Source organism: Fusarium phalaenopsidis (assembly GCF_050370095.1).
Source record: "Fusarium phalaenopsidis strain FUZ10S chromosome Unknown contig_32288, whole genome shotgun sequence".
In the NCBI taxonomy this organism is placed as follows: domain Eukaryota; kingdom Fungi; phylum Ascomycota; class Sordariomycetes; order Hypocreales; family Nectriaceae; genus Fusarium; species Fusarium phalaenopsidis.
Genome location: NW_028145412.1, coordinates 732207 through 756408, shown reverse-complemented (window position 1 = coordinate 756408; position 24202 = coordinate 732207). Strand labels below are relative to the sequence as shown.

At 50.6% G+C, this 24202-nt stretch overlaps 7 protein-coding genes and 1 non-coding gene across 8 annotated transcripts; 2 read left to right on the top strand and 6 right to left on the bottom strand.

Annotated features, from left to right (window-relative positions):
- Nucleotides 1-361: 361 nt before the first annotated feature.
- LRP88_03806 lies at nucleotides 362-451 on the bottom strand. Its single transcript has one exon. It is a non-coding gene; the product is annotated as a tRNA-Ala (tRNA).
- A 398-nt stretch (nucleotides 452-849) lies between these two features.
- Nucleotides 850-2245, bottom strand: LRP88_03805 (uncharacterized protein; the record flags this gene model as incomplete). Its single annotated transcript, XM_083240414.1, has 6 exons — nucleotides 850-1229; nucleotides 1279-1409; nucleotides 1467-1681; nucleotides 1733-1965; nucleotides 2015-2051; nucleotides 2102-2245. 6 exons carry the CDS (start codon nucleotides 2243-2245, stop codon nucleotides 850-852), a joined length of 1140 nt encoding a protein of 379 aa, XP_083103704.1.
- A 3020-nt stretch (nucleotides 2246-5265) lies between these two features.
- LRP88_03804 (uncharacterized protein) lies at nucleotides 5266-6712 on the bottom strand (the record flags this gene model as incomplete). The annotated part of the gene is made up of 2 exons (XM_083240413.1): nucleotides 5266-6493; nucleotides 6555-6712. 2 exons carry the CDS (start codon nucleotides 6710-6712, stop codon nucleotides 5266-5268), a joined length of 1386 nt encoding a protein of 461 aa, XP_083103703.1.
- A 3140-nt stretch (nucleotides 6713-9852) lies between these two features.
- LRP88_03803 (uncharacterized protein) lies at nucleotides 9853-10290 on the bottom strand (the record flags this gene model as incomplete). Its single annotated transcript, XM_083240412.1, has 2 exons — nucleotides 9853-9888; nucleotides 9967-10290. 2 exons carry the CDS (start codon nucleotides 10288-10290, stop codon nucleotides 9853-9855), a joined length of 360 nt encoding a protein of 119 aa, XP_083103702.1.
- Nucleotides 10291-10431: 141 nt separating this feature from the next.
- Nucleotides 10432-11368, bottom strand: LRP88_03802 (uncharacterized protein; the record flags this gene model as incomplete). Its single annotated transcript, XM_083240411.1, has 3 exons — nucleotides 10432-10567; nucleotides 10630-11140; nucleotides 11200-11368. The coding sequence occupies 3 exons, from the start codon at nucleotides 11366-11368 to the stop codon at nucleotides 10432-10434; spliced, it is 816 nt and encodes a 271-aa protein (XP_083103701.1).
- Nucleotides 11369-12704: 1336 nt separating this feature from the next.
- On the top strand, nucleotides 12705-13706 carry LRP88_03801 (uncharacterized protein; the record flags this gene model as incomplete). The annotated part of the gene is made up of 3 exons (XM_083240410.1): nucleotides 12705-12911; nucleotides 12961-13330; nucleotides 13387-13706. The coding sequence occupies 3 exons, from the start codon at nucleotides 12705-12707 to the stop codon at nucleotides 13704-13706; spliced, it is 897 nt and encodes a 298-aa protein (XP_083103700.1).
- Nucleotides 13707-14974: 1268 nt separating this feature from the next.
- LRP88_03800 (uncharacterized protein) lies at nucleotides 14975-16583 on the top strand (the record flags this gene model as incomplete). Its single annotated transcript, XM_083240409.1, has 4 exons — nucleotides 14975-15625; nucleotides 15678-15900; nucleotides 15952-16380; nucleotides 16441-16583. 4 exons carry the CDS (start codon nucleotides 14975-14977, stop codon nucleotides 16581-16583), a joined length of 1446 nt encoding a protein of 481 aa, XP_083103699.1.
- A 4793-nt stretch (nucleotides 16584-21376) lies between these two features.
- On the bottom strand, nucleotides 21377-21978 carry LRP88_03799 (uncharacterized protein; the record flags this gene model as incomplete). Its single annotated transcript, XM_083240408.1, has 2 exons — nucleotides 21377-21803; nucleotides 21869-21978. 2 exons carry the CDS (start codon nucleotides 21976-21978, stop codon nucleotides 21377-21379), a joined length of 537 nt encoding a protein of 178 aa, XP_083103698.1.
- Nucleotides 21979-24202: the final 2224 nt, after the last annotated feature.

The following is a 24202-nucleotide window of genomic DNA, read 5'->3' as shown; positions in this document are numbered from 1 at the left end:
GGTTATATAGCTTTTAGGTGTCGGCTGCATGGACCTGTGAGCTAACCGGTCAACGCCCGGCCAAGAGACCCCAGCAGGGGGGTCAAATTGTTCAATTATGGGTGAGAAAATGGCCGAATGAAAGTCACAGACAATGTGTCAAATGTAACGATGTGTTATATTGTTGTTGTCTGTGTGTTTCTCGGCGAAGCCTCGCAAAGGGGAAAGCGCATTTCTGCGACTTCCTAATTGAGCCTAGTGTCATCACATGACACCCTTCAAGGCATGTTGCAGGCTGTCACATTTGACACAATGCCAAGCAAACCAAAAAAAAAAAACAAGGCAAAAATGGAGGATTTTGGTGGATTTAAACCACTCCTGATGGACGAACAGGGAATCGAACCCTGGACCACTCCCAGATGATTCGGACGAATTATGCTAAGGGAGTATTATACCACTAAACCATTCGCCCGGTTATTGTTCGGTTGAGACGGAAATTGCGTAAAAGGATGACAGAGTGGAGGCCATATTGTCCAACCACGTCGAGGAGCCCCTTGACAGTCCTCGATGGCCGAACCGACCCTATACACGGCCATTACCTACCTATCTCACAGGCTATGCAGAAGCTGAATATCGTCATTAAGCCACATTTTAAGGTTTCGAGCGCTCGTAATATCCCCACGGGACCAGCTGTCGACGAGTCGAAAAACATGCTGTGAGAACAGTAGGGAGTACACACTTGAGAACAGCATTTCAAGCATGATGAGCATGGGTATATAGACAATTATTCCGTGGCCGGCTATCGACTCCGACTCCTAACTATGTAACAGGGTATCCATAAATCGTACATCAACCTCATGGCAACTTTGATCAACGTGGCTTCGTCGACACGCGAACCACCGTCTCGTTCTTGACCATGATTCCTCCTCCAAATGAGCCAGAGTTATGATGATCCCCCGAAGTGCGATTATTATTGGGAACAGTGACAGTAGCAATGTTGCCATGGTGTCTATCGAGGGCATGGCTCTCAAAGTCGGATGAGATGGAACCACTTCCGCCTTCTTCGTCCCCAGCGAGCTGGTGTGTGGAGCTTGATTCGTCCTTGGGAAGGGTGGAAAGTCTGATCGATTTCTTGGCTTGACTTCGGCCGTAGGATTGACCATAACTGTTAGAGGCGGAGCCGAGAGATGAGGTTGGGTTGGTGCAGGTGAAGATGTAGATGCAGGCTGGTCGGATCGTAGGGAGGCAGGCTAAACGTTGTAAGCAAGATATTCTTAAGGTATAATGAGTGAAGCTTACTGGAAATTGTAACTAAGTTGACTTCTACTGTGGCCCAGATAATAATAGGGGCCAGGTTCCAAGTCATGTCAGGCGATGTGTTGTCAAAGGTTGTAGACACGCCGACAATGACCAAACCAGCGATACAGACCCTGAGGTCATTAGCATACGAAGCTTCAAATGATACAGGCACTTACAGAATACCAAACATGAACATCAGAATGATGCCTAGCTTCTGCATGCCAGGCAGCTGAAGTTTCTGAATCTGCACAATGGGCAAGACCAAGATAGCAACGTCGATAATGACGTGGGCGAGAACTGTGCCAAAGAAGAACTTGGAACTTTCGATAGCGCATGTCTTGTTCTTGATGGTATAGTCCCAGAAGGCCTCCACAGGAAGACAGTGAAAGGTTGTCAAGAATGTCTGCAACACGGAGTTAGCCATGATCTCCTTTTGTCAACGGTAATCACATACCCGAGCCAGAATCCAGATAACAGAGCACCCAAGCAAAATCTTGATGGCAATCTTGATGTTGGTAACTCGAAACATGCGCCAGTAAAATGTCAAGATGGAGATCTTGGCGAAAAAGAGGGTAAAGGCGTAGATGTGTTCGATGAAGAAGAGGAATTTCTTGGTTGTCGCGTTTGCATCTTCAAAGGACATGCCCTTGACGTCGGTTGCGTGTAAGCCGAATCCTCTCTCGACCCCTAATATCCAGTCAGCTTTGAAGTTAAGTTCTAATGCTTGAAGACATACACAAAGGGATCATGACGGCCCATGCCACGGCGGTTGTCTGATAGCAGAGTCAGCAAGAACAGTTCATCAAGAACACAAGCGTCATACATAGCAGAAGATAGCAAACCAATCATCCCACCAAAACCCAACTCGAGTGATCTTACGACTGATGACACGGAGCAGTAGAAACACAGTAGCCGCCGGGAAGGTGATAAACTCGGCGCACAACAAATCAGGTTGCCTCGACTGCATCTTGACACTCGAAGCCACAGGGCTGAACGATTGTCAGGAAAAAGAAACAAGAAAAAGAAAAGAATAGATTAGCGAACCCAGACGCATGGGATCGTGGGAACCTGGCATGTTGATATGTGACTGTCATAAATTATGAACCCCCCTCTGATGCACAGCTGATCAACGGTTTCACACCTGCCGAGATTCTGCAGCAACCAGGGGCACGTACCTGCGTTCAGGGGTGCTTCTGCCTTGTACCAGCTAATGGAGTTGCGCGATGGAAGGGCGGTAAACTTTATTCAGCTTGACGCTATCGTGTTTCGCCCGGTGAGAGACGCCATCTTCCAGGGACCAGGTCTAGAGCTGGCGATCGGCCGATACGGCTATTGTTTTATTATCACTCTATGCCCTGGATGATCGTCCTTGTTGTCCTGCAGTAGCGGCTGAGGAGAGATGGGTGAGGATGAAGGTTCATTTCAGCTTTCTTCTAGTCAGGTTCGAGTTGCCTTTTTGGGCCAGAGAGATGTGCTTCATGGCGATCTCTGCATCTCAGAAAGGTAACCAAGCCTCGTCATGTATGTAGGTGGATGTCAATGGACGTGTCAAGGAGAGGCAAACATCAACTGCCGCGCTTGTACGAGTCATGGCTTACGGGAGGTGGGAGGAGGAGAGGGCCTCGTTTTAGCCCCGCGTCGGTTAAGCCTTTAGCCCAGCCCTGTCTCCTGATGTGGCTTTAGACTGCAATGTCCAGGCCCTGCCTAGACTGGCAGATTGATACTCGTGTTGGACATTGGAAACGCCTAGCTAGCACACCGGGCTCAGAGAGAAGGTCAAAGCACACGGCCGGAGAAGGCGAGTCAGCACGAGCTAAGGGCCAACATCAAGATTCTATTTCAAGGGTCTTCCCTGACGCATCCAGGTCCAGCCATTCGGAACACAGACATTCCGCCCGGCACTTCAACTGTGGGGAAAAGAGGCGTCTCGGGGTCCCGTCTCATCGCGTCATCGGAGCTTGTCGATCTACAGGAGCAACGAAGGAGTGGCAGGTCCGGTCGATTCCTACCCAATTGCGGGGGATACACCGTCTTCAAGCCTCGTCAGCAGCAAGAAGTTGAGAGGGATAGTCGGGGGATTCAAGAGCGCTAAGATCCGCCGCTCGGCGGTTCTGGTTGTTGAGTGAGGGCGAAGTAACCTCACACCGGGGAGATTAGCCCGAAGGGCGAGAGAGGCTGATGTTTGACGATGAACAAGTAGGAGAGGGTCACAGGCCATTATCTGGCTCTTGGGGTTATTTGTTGCTGATAGAGATTGATGTTGGCAATGTTTATAGGTGCTAGGCACCGGGAAGTGTGCCCACTGTGCCGATCTGAATACCCGATCGACGTGCAGCGGCCTGACCATGATAGCGGCGATGGGGTTGGCCGCCTCGGCCGCTGGAATTTGGAATGCAGTTTCAGTGTCTTGTGAGACCCTCGGTGTTGTTTGCAATCACAGAGAGACACGCAGTCGTCGTTGTTGATCCATCTATTGCTTCTCCTCCACTCCCGTCAAAGGCTGAATTCAAAAGTCGCCTCCAAGCGTGTAAATCCTTCCAGAATCCTTCTTGGTTGCGGCATTTCCGACACTGAAACAAAGGCTTTTTCCTCACCGAGAAGCGCCAAGGCCTCATGGGAAACGGTGGTGGGCAACCCCTCCCTGTGGCTTTGGAGAAATCTGCAGCCCTAAGCTGGAATGTTTAATCACGAGGCAGATGTTCATCTCCTAGATTTATGCAATGCGTATAATTCAGCCCGGAAGATGGGGTTCCGTGGTATAATTCAACGCTTGTGAACCTTGGTTGGGACGGCATATCGGCACTTGTTTTGTTCACCTCCACCGGCAAGCCTCAAACTATTATTATCAGCTGGCTAATTAGTGAACAGCCTCCGGAAATATTCTTCTACGCTTCCGTGTTTTCCAATTTTTCACTTGCTAAGCGAAGCAGTCACATGCGATCCTCTTCCCTCCACAAGAAGGTATAGTCCGGCTCTGCGATAATTCATCCCGTTCACCTCCGGTAGCACAGAATGCGGCAAAATCTTCTTCTAAAGCGCCTCATTTTCAGCGGAAATTGGGACGAAACAATTCTATGTGGCGTTGCTCGTGTCGGCAAGGCGCTGCATCGCATGAAGCCATCGCCAATCGCAGTGCGGGGCAAACCGGACAAATAGCGTGGTGTTGAAGAAAACGCATCGCCAATCACGAGCTGCTGCGCATTGACAATGGCCGTGCGCGATGCAGGGTTTGGAGAAACATGTATACGTATCCCCCGGTCAGGTTACCCGCATGGTCTCGGCCTTTGGCGACCGTTTACAAGAGGCTTTTACACTCCAATCTTGCTCGGCTGAGAACTGGAGGGCTGTTCGTGTGTAGCCTTGCCAGGGTATCGGATGAACCGATATGAGCAACAACATCCACAGTTCAGCCGAGTTAAAGAGCCTCGGCATCCCAAGATCGACAGACTTGCCCTTCATCTTTGGACTTTAGTCTTTGCTGACCAACATCAGCCTGCTGGAAGTGTGCCATGCAGCGATAAGGGCAAGCAGCGTCAGAAGTTCCATAGCCAACCCAGGCACCGACTCTGAGTCCCAAAGCTCAACACCTCCCCAGAGGCCTCTGACCCTGGATTCTCACTAACTCGAGCTCGCCGGCTCAAGCTGTGTACCTAAGCTAGCGTCCCCCAACCAGCTTCTCTGCGCGCTATGCATCAGCCCTCGCGGCACCTACCGTGCCTCGGCCCCCGTCGGCTCCACGCGTCAAGATCGAGATTGGGAGGGGATCCGTGGAGATGCGTCTGTCAGCTCATAGCCAGCTTCAGCCTCTCACAAAAATAACATGAGTTCAGCTACACCAGTCACGAAAGCATCACGAAGAGTCCACTGAGATTATCATAGTAAAGGTCGTACATTCAATTCAGTTAGCCCGTCCGGCGGATGCGACCGCTCTGGAAGGCCAATTAGAGCTCAAGGTATAAACAAACATGAAACTTTGATATGGACAACTCATCGTCCTCCCCAACCTGACAGGTCCTTGTGACAGGCATCCCATCCGTCAAAGTACGGTGATCTTGTCTCGCCGCCAACTTTGGATCCCACGGATCGGGCGAGGTACTCGAGGAGCATGTTACCCCAGAGCCAGCTTCCAGGTCCCTTGCCTGGGTGCATCTGGTCTCTATACAAGGTCCCGAGGAGAGTGATGAGACGACCCCATTCGAATACCTCATGTCCTGCTTGTTCGGCGACGGCTCTTCCGAGACGGTCGAGATCAAACATGATGGCATCTCCCATGCCAGTCTCTCGGTGAACAGTCAAGGACCTGAACATGATGGGAGCATCGGCACCAAACTCGTCGTTCAGACGCTGCGCAATCTTTCTGATGCGCGCCGTCACGAATCGCACCTCCTGCCACACCATCTGTCTGCCCTTCTCGGCGATGCGCAGCTCTTCAGGGTTATGCATAGCGGAACCACCCTCCCAGAAAGCACGCTGATCCCAGAGGCCGTTCTGCCAGAGGATAAGATCCGGGCGGCCCTTTTCTCCCTGGATGGGTGATTCATGGGGCTTCCAGAGCATCTCCCAGCGCTCCTCCCAGGCGACGTACTTGATCTTGGGCTTCCACCACCACTTGGGCTTGTAGGTGAAGGATCCGGTCGAGTGGAGGTATACGAGGGTAAGGTTGAAGGCGGGAACGTCACAGATGCCCTTGGAGAATCGTCCAGACTCGTCTTGCACGGGGAATGTGATCTCACCGTCAAACTCTTCGCAGAAGAACTGTGTCATGTAGCGATCGACAGAGTCACTGAACATGACGACGCGACGGCCCCATAGCCAGCCAAGCTCGGCGTCGTTCTTCATGCTGACAAAGTCTTCAACCGTAAGATTGCCCTCCTTGGACTGTTGAGCGGCCTCGGTTCGTCGTCGGTGTTCGGCCACGGCCTTTTGCATCCATGGTTGGGGGTTGGCGGGGGACTCGAGAAACTCGGTTTCGACTTCGGTCGCATTGAAGATAAGCTCACCCTCGGCGGCAGGATATTGAGCGTATTCGGGGGCGTCGGCGTTGAGATATTCTTCGGTGTATGGGATGTATCTCGTCTCGTGGTATTCCTTTGCGTCTTGCGGGATGTAGAGATAGCCGGGGCGACGGTAGGGATCGACACAGTTGCGGGCCTCTGCTGGGACAGGGTCACCCGAAGCTAATTCTCCGGCTTTTGTACCCGGAGCGGAATGATCTCTTTAGTTCAAAGTTAGTATTGGAATGTCAAGTCTCAGATGCGGGCGCGTACTTGAATGACTGGTCGCAGTATTGTTGTGCCTTTTGGTGAGCATAGTCTAGAGGGGCCTTCAAGGGCTCCTGGAAAAATGTGAAAAGAATGACGAGAAGAGTAACCGCTGCTGCTGCAAGGACGGACATCCGCAGCGCAGGATTGGACATTTTGGACATGGCCAACATCTTGAACAAACAACGAAAAGAATGACTAGGTAATTACTGAGACAAAAGAGCGACTGACGAAAAGATCGTGCAAGGGAGAAAGGAAGAGAGGGTCAAACCATTCTCAAGATAAACTCGTCCGAGTGGCAGGCTGAGGCATTTTAAGGGGGGCGGCTAGCATGGCGCTTGATCCAATGGATCGAAAGGAGGCCGAGACCCTCTAACTAAGAACGGACATCCATGGTTCATGGGAACACGACGGGCCAATTAAGCAATTAAGCATGCTTCCTGGCTTCGAGGCATTCACAGTTGCTTATTGGCGTTTAAACGCCACAGCTAGCAAGCATGTCCTTCCAACGCCTGATCTACATGCCAAGATACTTTGGTTCAAACAGTCAACTATTGGCTGTAGCGTAAGGCGTAGAGCCACCAGAGATCCTTGTGACCCCCATTTTTGCACTTTGACGAACCAACAGCTGGGGCTCGCTTGACTTGGATCCCGGGCCCCCTGCATTAGCGCGGAGCCGGACCCTGGGATCCCATGATCCAGCGAGCTGGTGATGGCCCTAAGGATGGCGATGAAAACGGTCTCTTTGGAAAGGAGGATCTTATCATGATGGGAGTCCAGGTGTAAGATAACTCAACTCAATAACACAAGAGATAAGAAAAAAAGTTTTCTGTTGTGGCTGTGTTGAACTTCACTATCACAGGCCTCGGACTCCTCCCTCGGACTTCTCCCTCGGACTTCTCTTGTTACAAGGACTAACCGATTGCAACCCCAGCTGCCAAGAGTCAGCCCTACCTCGCTTCCGGACGCAAGGATCAACGCTTGGCTTTGATTACGGGGTCGTGGTGGCGAAAATAAGGAGGGGATAAGTACGGAGAATTGACAGACTCCCATGTCGTTATCTGCAAGGATGATCACACGACAAACGAGAACCGAGGGACATAAGACGACAATATCACGTGCTAGGAGGATTCAGCAGCATCTGAGTGTATGAACACTGAGTGTTACTAAGAATAGCCTATCCCGCCGTCTCCAGACGGCGACAAAGTCGGATGTTATCTTTGACGCACCACCTACCCTGTATCACAACACCAAAGTTCTCCGAATCATAGCGGAGGGCTGATTTCTCGCATTGACACCTGACGTCAGCAGGCTTAAAGAAACGCCACAAAAGAGCCCTTGCGCAGCCTCCGTGCACTCGGTTGCAACAGTTTAATCTGTGATAGTGGCCGTAAGCGTCCGTTTGAGGAAGTGGCCGGCTCCATCGAATCCTTTCAGTCTCCACGACTAAAGAATCCCACAAAATGCTTACTTATAGACCCAATGTATCAAGTTTTCCACCAATGACGATATGGAAATAGTTTTTGCATATCCATATAGGACCCTATTTTTCGACTTTATGTGCTACGATATCACCTGGCCAAAAGGGACTTTGATCTGCCCGATACCTCAGACCCTCTCTTTAACCCCCCTGCAGGATAACTCTACCTCCTGTTGTCATCCGCTGACTAGATGATCACTAGAAATAGCGAGATTAAAAAGAAAACTGTGTACCAAGAGAAGAAAAGCAAAAGCCTTCATGAGAATGGACGCCTTAAACCCCGCAATAATAGGAAGCGCCGGAGGCTAGGTGGATAATAGGAGTCTATCGATCCAGTCTGTCTAAAGTTTGTTTAATTGAGGTGAGATGCGTGACAAACTCGAGGTCCAATAAATGTGGATTCAGTCAAGGTGGAGACGAGCATTAGTGATAAGAGGAGAAATGGAATTGTAAAGTAACTTGATATAGAGAGCTGTGGTTGACTCCTCAGGGGCGGAGAATTGCAAAGGCGCGAAAACTAAACAGCACGCTTGTTGGAGCACATACATCTATCATGTACGTTGATAACTACCTAATACCTAGATTTACTCTTGCTGGCCTGCCTATCTTCTTTGACCCTCCTCTCATTGAGAGAGTCTCGCAGTGCTTCATGCCAAGGCCAAAGACCAGCAGAGCGAGAGCACGTGACCACCCTTTCGTTCTTTTCCGCGGGTAGGGTCCTGCAGGAGTCGGTATCCCTGCTATGCACTGCCAGTTGGGCAAATAGATCCATTTGGATGGACTTTCTTGCTTCCGTATCGGCCGTCATCGTGTAGTCAACCCCCTGCTGGGTCGCTATCTCGGCCCGCTCAGGGCTTAGCAGCGGTCTTTTTATATCTTATTGCAAATACAAAACACGCACTGAATTGCCGATTAGGTATGAGTGGCTTAGATAACTGTCCAGTACGTGATCTCTCCCAGCACGCTATGCAAGTTATACTTTGTTTTCTATTGAAGGCATGTGTTCTCCCCGTACCTATTAAGTGACCATAAAAGCAAGCTGCTCTGTTCTCACTGATCTATTGATAACTCTTTGTCCCGCCTGCTTCATTTAGTCAACACATAGAGGCACTAGTAAATGTTTTTCTTGACTTATACATGTAGTAAGTCCGGCTAAGAAATGGTTTTGGCTCACACTTCCAGACGTTGCTCATATTCTACCTCAAGCCTGAGCAAAACCAGTCTTTTACCACTTGCAAATTGTCCACTATTAAGTGCGAGAATGCCGCGACACCTCTTGACTCCAGCTGACGAGCAGCTGCGTGCTCGACGCTTGAGTCGCGCCGGTAGCCGACAACGGGAGCATTGCACGGCGGAAATTGCTAGTGAAGGGCAGCGAGTTGAGTCTGAGAGACCAAATGCGTGCTTCATTCACCATCGGGTACCAGGACCCAGTACATGGTATGTTTCTAGGGTTATTCTTCTTCTTGTAGTTATTCTTCTCTATTTCTCTATCTTTTAGGCTCTGTTCTCTATAGCTAGAGAATTTCACAGTATTGGATATAGGCTAAGATGTAGTCTTGGTTTTCAATGGAAGGACGTGTTTGTTTTTTGTTATGAAAGCCATCTCATCACGGTGGAATTGACAGCTAATGGTGCCTTGGAGGGCAGCAACAGCATATAACCTCTGTAAAAAAAAATTGAATTTGACTTCACTAGTCGGACCTGCACGGAAGACGTTGCAAGTGTACCACTCCCATTGCTGTAATTCTAAATAGAATGGTCTCATTCGGACTATCTGTGTGTGCTCAAGTGCTATCCAAACTATCCCATCACTCTAATGCGCTTCACGAATCACACATCCTGGAGGATGAACCTGTTGTAAGAATTCTATAAAAAATCGAGTAAACGGCTTAGATCAGCCAACGGATAGAGTTGTGGGATAGCCATGTAAAGGGTCCTGCTTACCGTGAAGGTACCAAACGCACGCTTCTGGTACGCGACACCCGAGTAGTCGCTGTCGGGGAACTCGAGCTCCCACGGCTTGACGGCGCCGTCGTCGGTGCGGACGACAACCTCGGTGATGGAGTCCTGCCAGTTGAGCGCAATGAGTGCCGTCTTGCCCTTGACCTCCCACCGCGCGAGGCGTGCTCTGCCGAGGGAGCTGGCGAAGCTGGCCGAATCCCATTCCACGTTCCACGAGATCCATCGGAGGGCATCCTTGCTAGCGCTGGGCCTCTTGTCTGATTGCGCGAACCCGTACTCTACCTTGGGATCATCGCCGAGTAGCATGGCTGAAGAATAGACCGGTAGAGCCTCGAAGACGGCCTCGGCCGGGATGGGCTCAGTGTCGTCTTGCACGTGAACGCGGAGAATTTTGTCAGTCTCGGACCAGCTCAAGCAGAGCGGGTACGTGGGACTAGGCTGACTCTTCTACGCTGGCTGAGCCAGGATTGCGACGGCTCGCTTGTACACACCAGTCCACTCCATGATCTCCCGCATCATCTTCATATCGATACGAGAACCACGGCTCCCATACTTGGGGCTCTTGCGCTTCGGCCCGTAGTTACTGGGTGCGGAGTTAACAGTCAGCTATGAGAGGGGAAGACAGAAAGCGTAAGGGGTTCTTACTGTATGGCCACAGCTACTGGCTTGCCGTTGTAGCCAGTCCAGACGACTGAGCCACTCACGCCCGCCTCGGTCGTTGCCAGGTACTCAAGCTGGTGCTGCTTCAGGATGGGATTCACAAACTGTCCTGTGCTGCGGGTTGCGGGATCGTCCTTCCTGGCCGTCGTCAAGTAGCTTGAGATGTTGCAGACACCCTCAATCCTCTCCTCCTCAGCAAGGCGGAGGGCGAAGCCAAAGGCAGTCTTGGGCGGGGAAGGGTTGTTGTTCTTGGGGATCAGGATGATGCCAAAGTCGTCTATGGCGGACGCCTCGGTGGGCTTGCTCGAAAAAACTTTGCTGACATGTGTATCCTTCTCGGCTATATCAACCCAGGCATCGGCCCTGACGCCCTTCCACCAGGCTCTAAGCTGCGTGGTTCGCTGGCCGTTTTCGTCTATCAGGTTATGACCAGCCGTGAAGATGACGGCTTTATCCTGGCCTGGAATATTGACGAAGAAGCCATTGCCGCCCTTTTCTTCAGAGAGGTATGGTGTTAGCACGTATATGGTCTATGATGATTAAGCTGACTTATACCTGTTCTGGTCTTGATGAACCTCAGCATCACGACAGCCTGTCCAATGACAGAGTCGTCCAACGAGTTGAGGCCATACCGGACAGGATCTTTGTCCCGCTCTCGCCCAGGGCTTCCTCCTCCCTGGCGATCCGGGTGCCATAGATTCTTGGGGACAAGCGATCCGACCATGGTGAGTTGTGCGGTATGGCAGTGATGGGAATTCAAAGATGAAGCTCGTCTTGATCTAGTGTGACAAGAATCTTGAGATAGATAAAGAGCACTTCTTGTCTTTGCGGATTACAACCTCGCTTTCTCCTTCTTTGGCATTTGGGCTGCAACCCCTAGGTAGTCGGCAATGCAGCCCCAAAAGCTCACTGCGACATGAATCTGTCACGGGCCTATTCAGCTGCCTTGGGTCTGCCGCCAACTTCCAGATTCTGTATCATTGTATGATCAAGGTGTCATTGAGCTGCAGGAAAACGGTGAACCCCGCGCCGGCCGCACCAAATATTGCAACATGATGGCCTTGGCGGCTGAATACGACACGGAAGTTCAAGGTCAGGGCGTGAAGTGTGCTGAGAGGCCCATATTGGGAAGAGAGGTAGGAGTCTGAGATCAATAATATGCATGCATGTCTTGCTGCAGCTCCCCTCTTAGACTCGGTACTGGAAAAGATCTACCGCCCGAGGGGAACTGACAGGTGCTGTAGGTCGATCATATGATGGTTAATATGCCATTATTGGAATGCAGCAGGAAACATGCGGAACGAAATGCGACCCTAGGCACGGGCCGGGCCGCCAACCGTTGCTAGACACAGCCTTGTTTCCACGTCAGCCAGCAGCTTGGCAACGAGCTGAGAGGCACCATCCATCCCGTTCAGACACGCATGGATGTCACAGTTCTAGGTCGGCTCCATGCCAGTTTTGACAATGCAGCCAGCCCCGATCCAGCAGTGTACAGGTTTGGCAATGGGCTGCCGGACCCCACGGCAACTGGTGAACTCCCGACATGATACGTATCAATACTATTGGAAGGCGTGTTGCCTTCTGCTCACATACTATGGTCTCTTGTGAGCCAATAAGGATGTCTTCTGACAACTGCAGCCTAAGTAGTTCGTCAACGTAGCAGTTCAGCCAGCCATACTCTTGCCGGGAGCACCCTCAGGTTGTAACCTCGTCCTGCGAGCGGCATGTACCCCAGGGTGAAAAGAAATGGCATCATCATTTATGAGGCTTGGTTGAGAAGCCTGCCCTCCATCATCGGCGGCTGAAGCGCATGGGTATGGAATCACAGGTGGTCAGCGCAACTCCCTACTGGTAAAGCTGGGTTTGCCACGCCACATAGATACACATCATCCTTTTCACAGCCATCCCGAAGCATGTGGAAGTAGAGGGAATGTATCTGGAGATATCAGAGGGGTATCTTATCTTGATTTAAAGGAACAAGGCGTCGCTTCCAAGTTCCAAAATCCTCTACCACGCTTTCAACAGAACTTTCATCAATCTCAGCATCAACGTCAGTCACAATGAGCAGCCAAGTCAAGACCATCGTCCGTGTCCTGCGTTCCGCAGGCTCCATCACCCTCGGCAACGGCAACCTCGTCCTCCTGAGCATCGAGGCAGGCCGTCTTGTCGAGAAGATCTACGATGGAGATGACCTTAAGGACCAGCGCTTGATTGCCGATACCGTCAAAGACAGTTCCTCGGCTGTGTATGCCGCATCGGAGAAGAACGTGAGTAGCGTGTTCACGGTCATAGGTGATTCGCCCTAACTCGCAGCAGGTTTTCGTTCTGTACGTAGACCAGGACAACAAGATCAAGGCCAGCGAGTTCGACTCCGACTCTGAGGAGTGGGATGATGCCGATCTCGGTGACCTCGCCGTGACTGTGCACCCCGACAGCCATCTCGCCATCGCACACATCCACGGCGCCAGCCTGGTCTTCTACCAGGGAGCTGACGGTGTCATCAAGAGCATCAACCACGACCAAGAGGGTAACAAGTGGACTGAGGGTTTCCCAGTTCCCGGTTCCGCCGCTGCCGGCACGCCCATCTCGGCCTACTCGACTGACAAGGCTCTAGCTGTGAGCTTTACAGACCAAGACAAGAGCGTGCATGTTCACAGCCGAGACTTTGAGTCCGGAGAGTGGAGTGGTAAGTGAAGCCCCAGATACGGCACGCCGAGACGAAACTGACAGATTTTTAACTAGAATCCACCCTGCCGGGCACTTGGGACGACTCCGTGACTAGCATCATCGTCTCCCAGGATGTCGAGACCGGTACCTTTGAAGCCTTTGCCCTGGTAGGCACCATCGTCGACCACGTCAAGAAGGACGGCACTCGCGCCGCCCTGGGCTCCATCCAGAATGGTGATTTTGTCCCTGCCACCAAGGCCGAGGCGGGGGATGTATACGGTAACAACTACGGCATCATCCAGAACTACTGGAACTACGGCGGCGGCTACGGTGGCGGAAACTATGTATACATGTCTCCTCCCGTCTACGGGGGTTGCCGACCCCGCTGGTGTTGATAGATCTACAGGCTGGAGAGTTTCAGCTTTGTAGCCTGGGTCCAGCTTTGCTGGCGAGGGCGAAGTGCGGTAGCCGTATACTTGGAGTGATTGTTTAGTGCAGTTACGCCAATAGTCTATAGTTCTCTACTCAATACACGCATGCTTTGTTTATACATAGTCGTGTCCTGCTTGCAAATAGATCACGGCTCTAAAGGAGGTGATATTGCCACTCAATAGTAACTCTGGGTATCTGCATGATGACTTTCCTTCACGGTGTTTCTCAGACTTGGGTTTTAATGTTGTCATGTGTTTTTCAATGTGTTATTTGATCTTGTGGCCGACGGAGACCTCATTGATAACAACAGCAAGAACTTTTCTTCCTAGAAAGCTCCTCATAGTCTCAAAGAAGACGATCCTTAACTCAATTTGTGTGTCAAAGAGTCTAATGTCGCATGACATGGATTGTTAGTCGATCGTTCGCCAGGGAGCGTTCCACCAGGCCATGCTGGATTATCCAGCAATGAGAGCTATGAAACGAGGTTACATCACCGACACGCACTTATACGATGACCACAGTTTCTGACCATCAGGTAATTTCTTATGATGCCCGGGAAATCGACCATGTGATGAACGGTTATTTAAGGGGGAGCTTGGGGAGTAGACTGGACAAGTGACGCGTAACGACTGAACAGCCGAAGCCCTTCCTCACATATCACCTGCATTTAGAAAACAACCTTATGAGTCTCTGACTTGCATTCAGGCTGTACGGATGCGGAAATGTTAAGCAGCATGTAAGCAGCTGAGCGGATGCAACCCAAGACCAGGTTGCATTTCAGCCCACGACGAGCCCGCCACACCTGCAAAACACCTCGGCCAGCCCATTTAAAATACGTGAGGGGTATCATGCGGCATTGGGTTTCAATATTGTCTTGGAAAATACGTTCTCTGTGATAGTGGCTGGCTGACTTTCTGGGAGGGAAAATAACACACAAACAATGACAACAAGTACATGATGTGATGAGACCTCGGCCGCAGATACCAAGATCTGCCTCGTATAGGCTCTCTCTACAGACCGACCCGACCTGTTACGCGTACATCGGCCCAGCGGGCTGAGATGGACGTAAAGTCGGGCTTTATTAAGTTTCCTGTTTCTGTTTGGATGTATGTATATATAAACCAATGCTGCTGGTAACGATAGACCTACTCATCAGCTCCTTCCCATTGTCTTTCGCTACCCTTATCACTCCTCATCATTGTTCATAACCCCCCTCTCTTAAACAGCTGACATGGTCAACACCATCTACACTGACGCCCGCAAGGGCTTGCTCACCTCGGACAAGCTAGACAAGTATCTGGCCAGCGGTGTCAAGATCGACGAAGAAGGTCCTGGGGGCTTCACACCCCTCATCCTCGCCGCCAAGACCGGCCAACAAGCCGTCGTTGAGCTTCTTCTGAGAAAAGGCGCCGCTCCCAATCTCAAGAGCAGCAACGGCACCACCCCGCTCTATGTCGCCGCTAATGCGAACAACAAGAGAGTCGAGATCGTGCGCTTGCTGCTCGACAATGGCGCCAAGGTTGATGCAACCAATCCTGAGGTGGACAACATGACCCCTCTCATGGTGGCCATCACCCAAGCCCGGGACCCTGCTGTTGTCGGCATGCTCATAGACGCCGGGGCCTCTCTACAGGCTAAGAACAGCAGAGGAGAGACGGCCAAGTCGCTGGCCCAGATGTCCGGAGTCCCAGCCATCCAGAAGTATGCTCTGCCACACGGCCAGCAGCAGCCAGGCCTCCCGGAGCTCATCAACTTGCTGGTGAACTTTGTCCTGTTTGTCCTGGCGTACGTGAACAGCGGCCTCATCGAGGGCGTCGTCAAAGGCGTCGTGTCCAACCTGTATCACATCGGCTCGGCACAGCCAGATCAGCAGCTCGCTCAAGTAAGTGTCTGGCTTCCACCGCTGTGACGACTCGACTGACACGTGAGACTAGGAGATTGGAAACCCACAGACAGTCGATGACTTCAAAAAGGGAGTCGAGGACTACGTTAGAGACAGCGACCTCGGCCAGTTCTTCCCCCCTGGGAATGACTATCTGCAAAAGGTGGCCGAAAAGGCCGTCGAGCTCAAAGACGACCCAAGAAACCACCTCAGGGAGCCAGAACAAATCAAAGGACTCGTCAGAATGGCCCTGTATCAGCCCGTCTTCTACTGCGGTACGTTCTCCCATGATACCAGTCAACTGCCAATGACTAAGCCTGCTGCAGACGATAGCGGTTCCATGGGTGCTGAAATCCACGACAACCAAGGCAACGCGGTTGGAACAAGAATGCAGGCTATGAGGCAATTGGTCCAGCGCATGTCCAGCATCGCAACTCGCCTCGTTCCAGACGGCAAAGGCGCCCACCTGCGCTTCATCAACAGCGATTACCATGGCAACGACCTCAAAGCTGACCAGATCGACGCACAGATTCAATTTGAGCCATCCGGGGGCACAAATCTCGGCACTAACTTAGACCAAAAGGTCTTGCAGCCTTTAGTCTACAATCAGCTAGACAAGAATGGTATCCTGGAGAGGCCGCACCTGATTCTTACAGTCACAGATGGAGAACCGAATCCTGAAGCCATAGACACGTTCAAGAAGACCATTGAAGGGTGTGGCAGGCGGCTGGACAACCACGACTATCCCCAGGAGTGTGAGTGAAGCCATGCATAGTCCCTGTCACCAGAGATGCTAACATCACGGCAACGCTTAGCTGTCATGTTCCTCATCAGCCAAGTTGGCGACGACCACGCGGCTGACCAGTTCCTCGACTCCCTCAGCGGTGATGCGGCCATCGATCGCGTTCTCTATCGTACTTCAGGCTCGTTTTATCCGTGCTCATACCTAAAGGGCTAAAACTAACTGGCCTGTTTAAACAGAGCGTTTACATGAGAAGTATGCAGATCTACGGAACAACGAGGCGCTTCTCGAAAGATGGGTAAGACGGAACCTGACCATGTTTGCAAGACTCAGAAGCTAACCACTGTTAATACCAGCTATTTGACATTCTTATGAAGCCTATCACAGGTTGAAGAAGCTATAGGGTCCGTACCCGGCTGGTTCAAAGGCAGCAGCTGAGACAAACTTCAGGGCAAACTGCGGGCCATGTACCTACGACAGAACTGATATCAACGGGACCAGGACGTGTAAAACCAGACATTATTCTTGATCTTTTGACTACTCCTCTTAATAAGGTGGCGATGAGAGAAAAGCAATGGGGATCGGCAACTCGTGCCTGGGCGAACCATAGCTACTGCAGGGCCAAAATGTGATGACTTTCATTCGATCTTTGGCATTGGTGTTGAAGAACTCGTTGATGAGTTGAGTTCGCACGTACAGGGAGGAACAGCAGGTTTCAACTACGTCATCGAGGCCTATTTCGTGTGTTTCTTCGTCATGCGCTATATTAATACCCCCCTTATCAAACACGCTTGAACAACTGCGCCAATAGATAGATAGAAGTGATCTATAAGGTCAGACCCCTTTCCGACAATCTAAGTACCTCTCATGGTGCATTCCCTTTATCATCCTCGTCCAGTTCATCACCTGCATGCCTTTTGACACCAGACTTGTTAACCAGCAAGTCAACCACCTTCTGATGTTCCTACCTCTTGGCCATGTCAAGGGGCTCGACTCCGTCTTTGTTGCGCGGTGTTTTGTCCCATTTGCCAACTCTAACAAGAAAATTAATCATGTCGCCGTATCCTCTCTCTGTTGCGAGATGAAGAGGAGTATGTCCATCTTGGTTTTTTGCATTGATATCAATCTCTTCTTTCCTGCTGTCAAGAATCAGTCGGGAAATTTTAACTCGTCCTCTCCTGGCGGCAAAATGCAGTAATGTATTCCCCGATTTGTCCTCCAATCGCACATCTGGTTGTCCAAGGAGGAACTGAACAGTCTCCTCACGGCCCCTCTCGATGACAAGATCAAGTGGTGTCTGATCATTGTAGTCGACCGAGTTGACAAATACACCTTTGGCCACAAGCAACTTGACGGTATCTATGTTGTTATTTTTGGCGGCAAAACGAAGCGGTGTCATTTCGTTCTCGTGTTTCTTTGTATCTTGATCCTCAAACAGCATATCAATCATGTCGTTGAACCCTTTCATTGCGGCATAGTGGAGAGCTTTCCTGTTATAGCCATCGCGTATCCTTCGGGCATTGGGTTCGAGACCGAGAAGCAACTCGACAGTCTCTTTGTGTCTAGCAACCACGGCAAGATGAAGCGGAGTCTGTCCACCACGACTTTGTGGTAGGCGGAAGCCTTCAGCGCCGCTGGCATTGAATAGTATACGGACAATTTCCGTAAGCCCATTGTCCGCGGCTAAGTGTATGGGAGCTAATCCAGATTGATTCCAGACCTCTGCGTCTGATCCGAGGTGCAGAAGTTGCTTGACAGCACTTTCCTTTCCGGCTTGAGCAGCAAGATGAATTGGTGTGTTGCCAAAGTTGTCTTCTGCTTGCATAAGGGTAGATAGACCACATGAAGATACCAGCCATTCAATGAACGGGTCCTGATCTGACATTGCAGCAACATGTAGTGTGGTCTTTCCGTGATTGTCGCAAATCCATTCAATTTTGTCGGCAAGTCCTTCTTGGCCCAGCCTCTTCAGCAGCTGTTCAGCCACTTGCCTGGCTCCCCCACGGGCAGCCCACAACAATGGGCTGTATCCTGTCTTGTCGGCCAAGTCGAAATTTGCTCCAGCTTCAAGTAGAAGACGAGCATGGCTCTCCAAGTTGTGCAATGCTGCAAGGTGCAATGGCGCGACTCCATCAACATCTTGAACGTCGATACTTGCGCCAAACATCAGCATTCGGTTCATCACTTGGTCGTTGGGCTGGGTTGCTCGACATAGGTAGTGCAACGGAGTCCTTCCGCGAATGTCTGTGGGGTTCATTTCAGCTCCATTGACTGCCAAAGTTTCCACAACCCAGTGATATACATAGATCACAGCATAGTGAAGTGGTGTCAAACCGAAGATGTCCTGGTAGTCAATATGTTCCTTTTCCTGAGTAGGGACATCTTTGGAAAGGCTGCCTTCCATAGCTTCTTGATGGAGAGTCCCAAAACCCAGAAAGTTTTCAAATGCCTTGGTGGTTGGATGTTATCAAATACAATCAACGTCCTCACGTCAAGAAACAGGTTCACGACATGGTGAAGATCCGCAGGAGTTCCAGTCGGGTTCTCACGCTCCCAGTCGTTGTTAAGCTCGGCCAACACTTTCTTCAGATCTTGGCCATACAGTGTTTCTCGCAGAATTCTCTCTTTTTCTGTCTCAAAAAGCCAAGTGACATGGCAGCGAAAAGCTAACAACAAAGCACTAGCCTTATTGTTGAGAATGCGCCTTTCAGGAAAAGACCTCGCCATACCAAATAGCCGTCGGTAAGCCTCTGCAGCTTCTGTTCAATCACCTCGCTGTTCGTAAATCGCGGCACGCTGTTGAGTCCAGTGAACTATCGTTTCGACCTCAGGGAGTTTGTTTGCTGCGCTCAATGGTGGTATCAGACTCAAGTAGACGCTTTCTAAGCTTCCGAAGCCTACAGCCTGAATCTTCTGCGCCAATCTGGAAATAGTGCCATGGTGAAGAGAGAACTCGTTCCACTGAGGACTGGTCGCTTCGATGCTGGGATCAATGTGATTCATAGTGGCTTGCTCAGCTGCGGGGGTGCTCATCGTGTTTGCCAACGAGAACATGAAGTTCGAGAAGATGTGTTGGGCTAATAGTGTCTGCAATGAGTCATATGTTTCCGCTGCCAAGGCTTCTGGCTTCTGTGTGCTGCCTTCGTTCTTGGGAACGAATGTGAGCCTCTGGGCATCAGACGTGAACTCGCAACATCCAATGGCATATTCGAAGTCATTCGAGGAGGTTTTTGCCGCATCTGCCCCAGTGTCGGCTGGAATGACGGACAGGAATTCCTGGTCTGGAGCCCACCAACGAAGATCTTGTTCAAGACGTTTAGACGATGAACTAAGCAGTCGCAAGCTACGCTTTGGTGTTTCCCCCTTTGTTCGAAGCCATGAGTCGTCCTGTTTCATAGTTGATGGCTCTGGGGCCACACCATCGCTGTAGAAATTGGTGCATTTAATGTGGTAGATCCAAAGCGAGAGTGCGGCGTCAATCTCGTCGGCGAGGGCTTTCCAATTTCTGCCGGATTGTTCTACATGGAAATCAATCCAATCGCTCCGGATTCGCATCCTCCAAGAGACTATGGTAGCCTGTCTGAGATCTGATCCAAATGTCCCAGAGAGCTCATCAAGGGTGATCTCAATAGCCCTAGCAGTAGAGATTGCTTCTTGAGAAGCCACGCCGGACCAATCAGCGAGCTTACCCAAGCCTCGACTAAGTTGCACCACTTTGTCAGTGATGGAAGTATGTTCCTGGCGGTCCATGGCATCTCCGGTGGTTATTGATCTGAGTTTGTGAACCTTTGTCAAGGATAGCGACTTTTCATCCACACAGAGAGCATCCATCCAGTCACAACCTTGGGTGTTTTTCTACCAGGAAACGTCATGGCCATATGGACCCTTTGTCTTCTTTTCGGATGTTGAAGATAAACTTATAAGGCATGACTCATCATCATCCTTGGATGATAACGTCAAAGCCAGCCAATCCAACTCGTGTTCAGGGTGAAGAGAGAAGCTTTTCGGAAATACTGCTAGGTTTCTTCGGATAGAAACCCGGATGATTGTCATGATGAGGGTTGCTATGAGTTGACCAATTGATGCAGACCAATGCATACCTCGCAAGCCAAAAAATTGCAGCACAAAACCATAAACTGCAAAGAAAGTCGCCAGTGAGGTAGTAGTCTCATGGCCGGTTCTACCCAAGAAGAGCAGTGGGTTGTCGCTTTGGTCTGGCTCTGGGCTTTTGTTCTTGTCGAGGGTTCCGTCAGACATTGAATTGACCCTTTCAGCCTGCCAATTCTTGCTTCGACTGGAAGTTGTGATGACCTCTTGATGTTGAGCTGGCGTGATGGCGAAGGAACTAAATGTTTGGTCGTTGACTGTACCAGACTTTTGTAGCCAGATCAGCTGACAAGTCCGGCCCTTGGGACGATATTTAGTCTCATCTGTGCTTTCCTCAACCATGTGACCGCACAAGAATATCCCCGAAATCAAGAGGAGGGTCCCGACTGTCGTACAAGGAAAGGCATAGCTTTCGATATGCTCGCCGTCTTTATGCCAGCGCAGGGTCGGAAAGTAGGTGATGAAACCAAAATAAATGATGACCCCCAGCTGAAGAATGACGCCAACCGCGGCAAGACCTTGAAGCGTGGTGTGATGGAAATGCTTGCCCACATTGAGGGTTAGGTTTGGGGTGTGTGTATTTGTATTGCGGAAGATAAGAATTCTTTTGTCAGTCGGAAGAGAATGCTCCTGAACTCGTGTGCTCGGTTCCAGTTTCGTGTCTGGTCGAGATTCCGTAAGTGGAGAGGTATTTGGATGGGTACTCTGACTACCGTCTATGTGCACTGCAATATAATCATCTCCTCGTGTCGTATGGATGGATCTGTCAGTCTTTTCGGGAGTAGAGTCGTGGACAGGTTGGCTTCGCATAGATTGATCATCATCCGCTTTCGACTTCTCTGGCTTAGGTTCTAGGATCTGTTAGTGAATAAATCGGGACAACGTGAATGTGAACGGCAAAGCTAACCAATGTCAAAGTACTTCTCTGAGTCTTGTTCAAGGTCCATTACACGTAGGTCACGTTGGCCAACCGAGCCCGCCTGGTTTGGTTCGCTGCCTTGTTGTTTGCCATCGGGTTCTTCTTCAGGGAAAAGAATAATGAACTCTCGTATGGGTCCTTGGCCCATGACTCGTACGATTTCCTGGCCACTCCAGAGCTCGCAGACCTCACCTGAAGTCGAAGACATCAACTCAGCCTCAGCAACCGCGCGGCTTTCTCTTGCTCTTCCGATAATGGCTTTTAAATTCGGAGGGCCACTGACGCGGATTGCGCTGACAATGATGGTGATAATACCAAGGGGCGCCATCGCGAGAAGGATGCTATCAGCCCATCCTGTGGCCTGACTGAGAAACTGAGTTGTAACTCGCTCACCAAAGAGAGCGAGGAGCCTATCGCCAGCGTTGTTGTCAGTATCAAGGCCATTTGTGTGAATTGAGAGCAATGGGATACGCACGGGCCTAAGTCAGAGAACAGATTATTTGCAAAGTCTTCACCAGGGCCGGCCACAGCCTGGGCGAAGAGGGATGCGCCAACGAGAAGTCTGATGAGCCTCAGTAAGGTCATTGCGTCAGTATTGGCTGCAGTCAGGCATCTGTTGTCGCTGGTGTTAGAGGGGAGAGGAGCTGGTAGACAGATTTGCAGAGTGAGTGTTTTCGACTCTGAACCTTATGGGGGGAGGGTTGAATTAGTACCTGGACCTCTGCCCCAGGTGTCTCTGCTACTGCAGCCAGACGGAAACAGCGCATTTCTTGTATGCGGTAAGCACACATTAAGTCTGTAGTAGGGTGGGCTCCCTAATCTAATTGGTGTAAATTGGATCAGGCTGCCGGGTGAGCTGTCCAGGATGAGTGTTGAACTTGGCGCCGTGGCCCTTAGTCCCACGTCGCCAAGGGAGTACTATAAGTGCTTTCGAAGACGACATCGAGTCGCGGCTTATAAAGAAGTCTCATAACCGTTGACTGATGTGTAGAGTTTTGAAGCATGGATAGCAAGCACCCCATGTCTGGGATACCAATTTTCAAAGGCGGGGCTGGGCCTTCCCGGAGCCTGATCTCGATTGCTGAGATGTGCATGGGTGATATCGGCGGTCAAATAAGACAAAGCCATTCGTGTGGGTTTTGCTTCGGGGGCTGGCTGGCATGGAGAAGACCCGAAATGTTAGACCAACGTGAACAAGGAATAGCCGCCACCTTTTCATGGGGATCACCTTGACCAGGGCTGTTCCAACCAACCAACTCACATTCAGCAGATGACCTCCTGGGATTATATTTTGCATCTACAGCCTTGTTTGGCCTGCTGAGCTCGAGATAACACTGTGGGACCAGCCGAGTAAGGATCCAACTGTCTGAGGGGGTTATTATTGATTCATGAGCCTCCTGAAGAGAAGTTCAACCACAATGTCAAAGAACAATATGGACCGTTTACTCGAAGTGTAGGTAATGGTGGTGATGACGGTCATTTCTCAACTGAGTTCGTGTTGACAGGGTTAAGGCCAGCAAGTTATTATCACGTGAGAAGGTTGCCGCGACAACAATTCTTTCCCATGAATATTGTTTTGTCCTACTCAAAGTGGTAGAATAAGCACTAAACACGTCTTGACCTAGTTGAACTCGATCGAGTAGCTCTCAACCAGCGACGGCCCGTCTACACGAGGCGGGAAGCGCCGGAATATCAGCCACGACTGCAGCGTCTCGCTACTAACTCGTGCCGGTTGAGGGTACTAGAAACACAGCTGGACTAGACGCGGAAAGTGGTTGCGAAGAGGTCATCTGAAAACCACAGGAAGAAGTATGCATCCGGATTTTAAATTGGTTTGCATGTTTATGCTCTCCCCCCTGTATCGACAGTGATGTTTTGTGACCGTTACATACCATTGTGTCCTTGACACATCACTGTCGCTTCCACATCCTATCTATGCGCTAACGGCGCAATCATCAGGCATCCATTTCGCCCCAGATATAGTCCTCGTGTATAAGCAACATCAACGCTACACTGGAAGTAGCACGATGGGCCTCGGCATCCATCTCATTCGGTGGCCCAGAAATTATCGAGGGCTAGAAGATGCTAATCAACCTGAGGCCTGCCGTGTCGAGGTAGCTGGCCCGCGATGCAAAGACGCTCAGAATGTCAAGCACATAAGCTAAAAGCTCGAGATTCACTGACGGCATCATACCGACCAGTCTCCTCGCTACCTTCAACGCCTCAGCAGATTCCTCTTCAGTCAGTTCTCGATCAATGTACGGTGTCAACCCGTCCATGAATTCTCCGTAACAATCGTATGGAATGATCGGTTCTGGAAGACTCTTCAGGTATCGTATAAAGATTCCGGCTGCGTCGTGAATTGTATATTGGGTCCAGTCGAGACCACTGCCATATGTTGGAGGCGACTCGAATGCTTGCTGCAATTTGCTTATTCTCACGGGACTTCCGATGGTAGCAAAAGTATCCTCAACCGATGTTCCTAGATAGGTAGCTTCAATTAGCATATAGCGGTACAAACTTGGGTTGGCACCATAATTACCATTCTCTTTCAAGAAACGGCCGGCTCTGGCGATAACCAAGGGTATATCTTCATAGATTCTATTCACTCCAGCTTCATCGGTTATAATGATCAATTTATGTGCATGACTGATGCTCTCTTCCAGTGCAACACCAAAGATAGGAATGGGAGGCTCTGGATCCGAATCGGGTAGAAGTTCAGGACCCAAAGGTCGGGGTCCTCTGAAAAGGCCTTTTAGGCGGTCTCGTCGAGATAGCTTCCCGGGACTTGACGGTTGTGGGCTCTCTA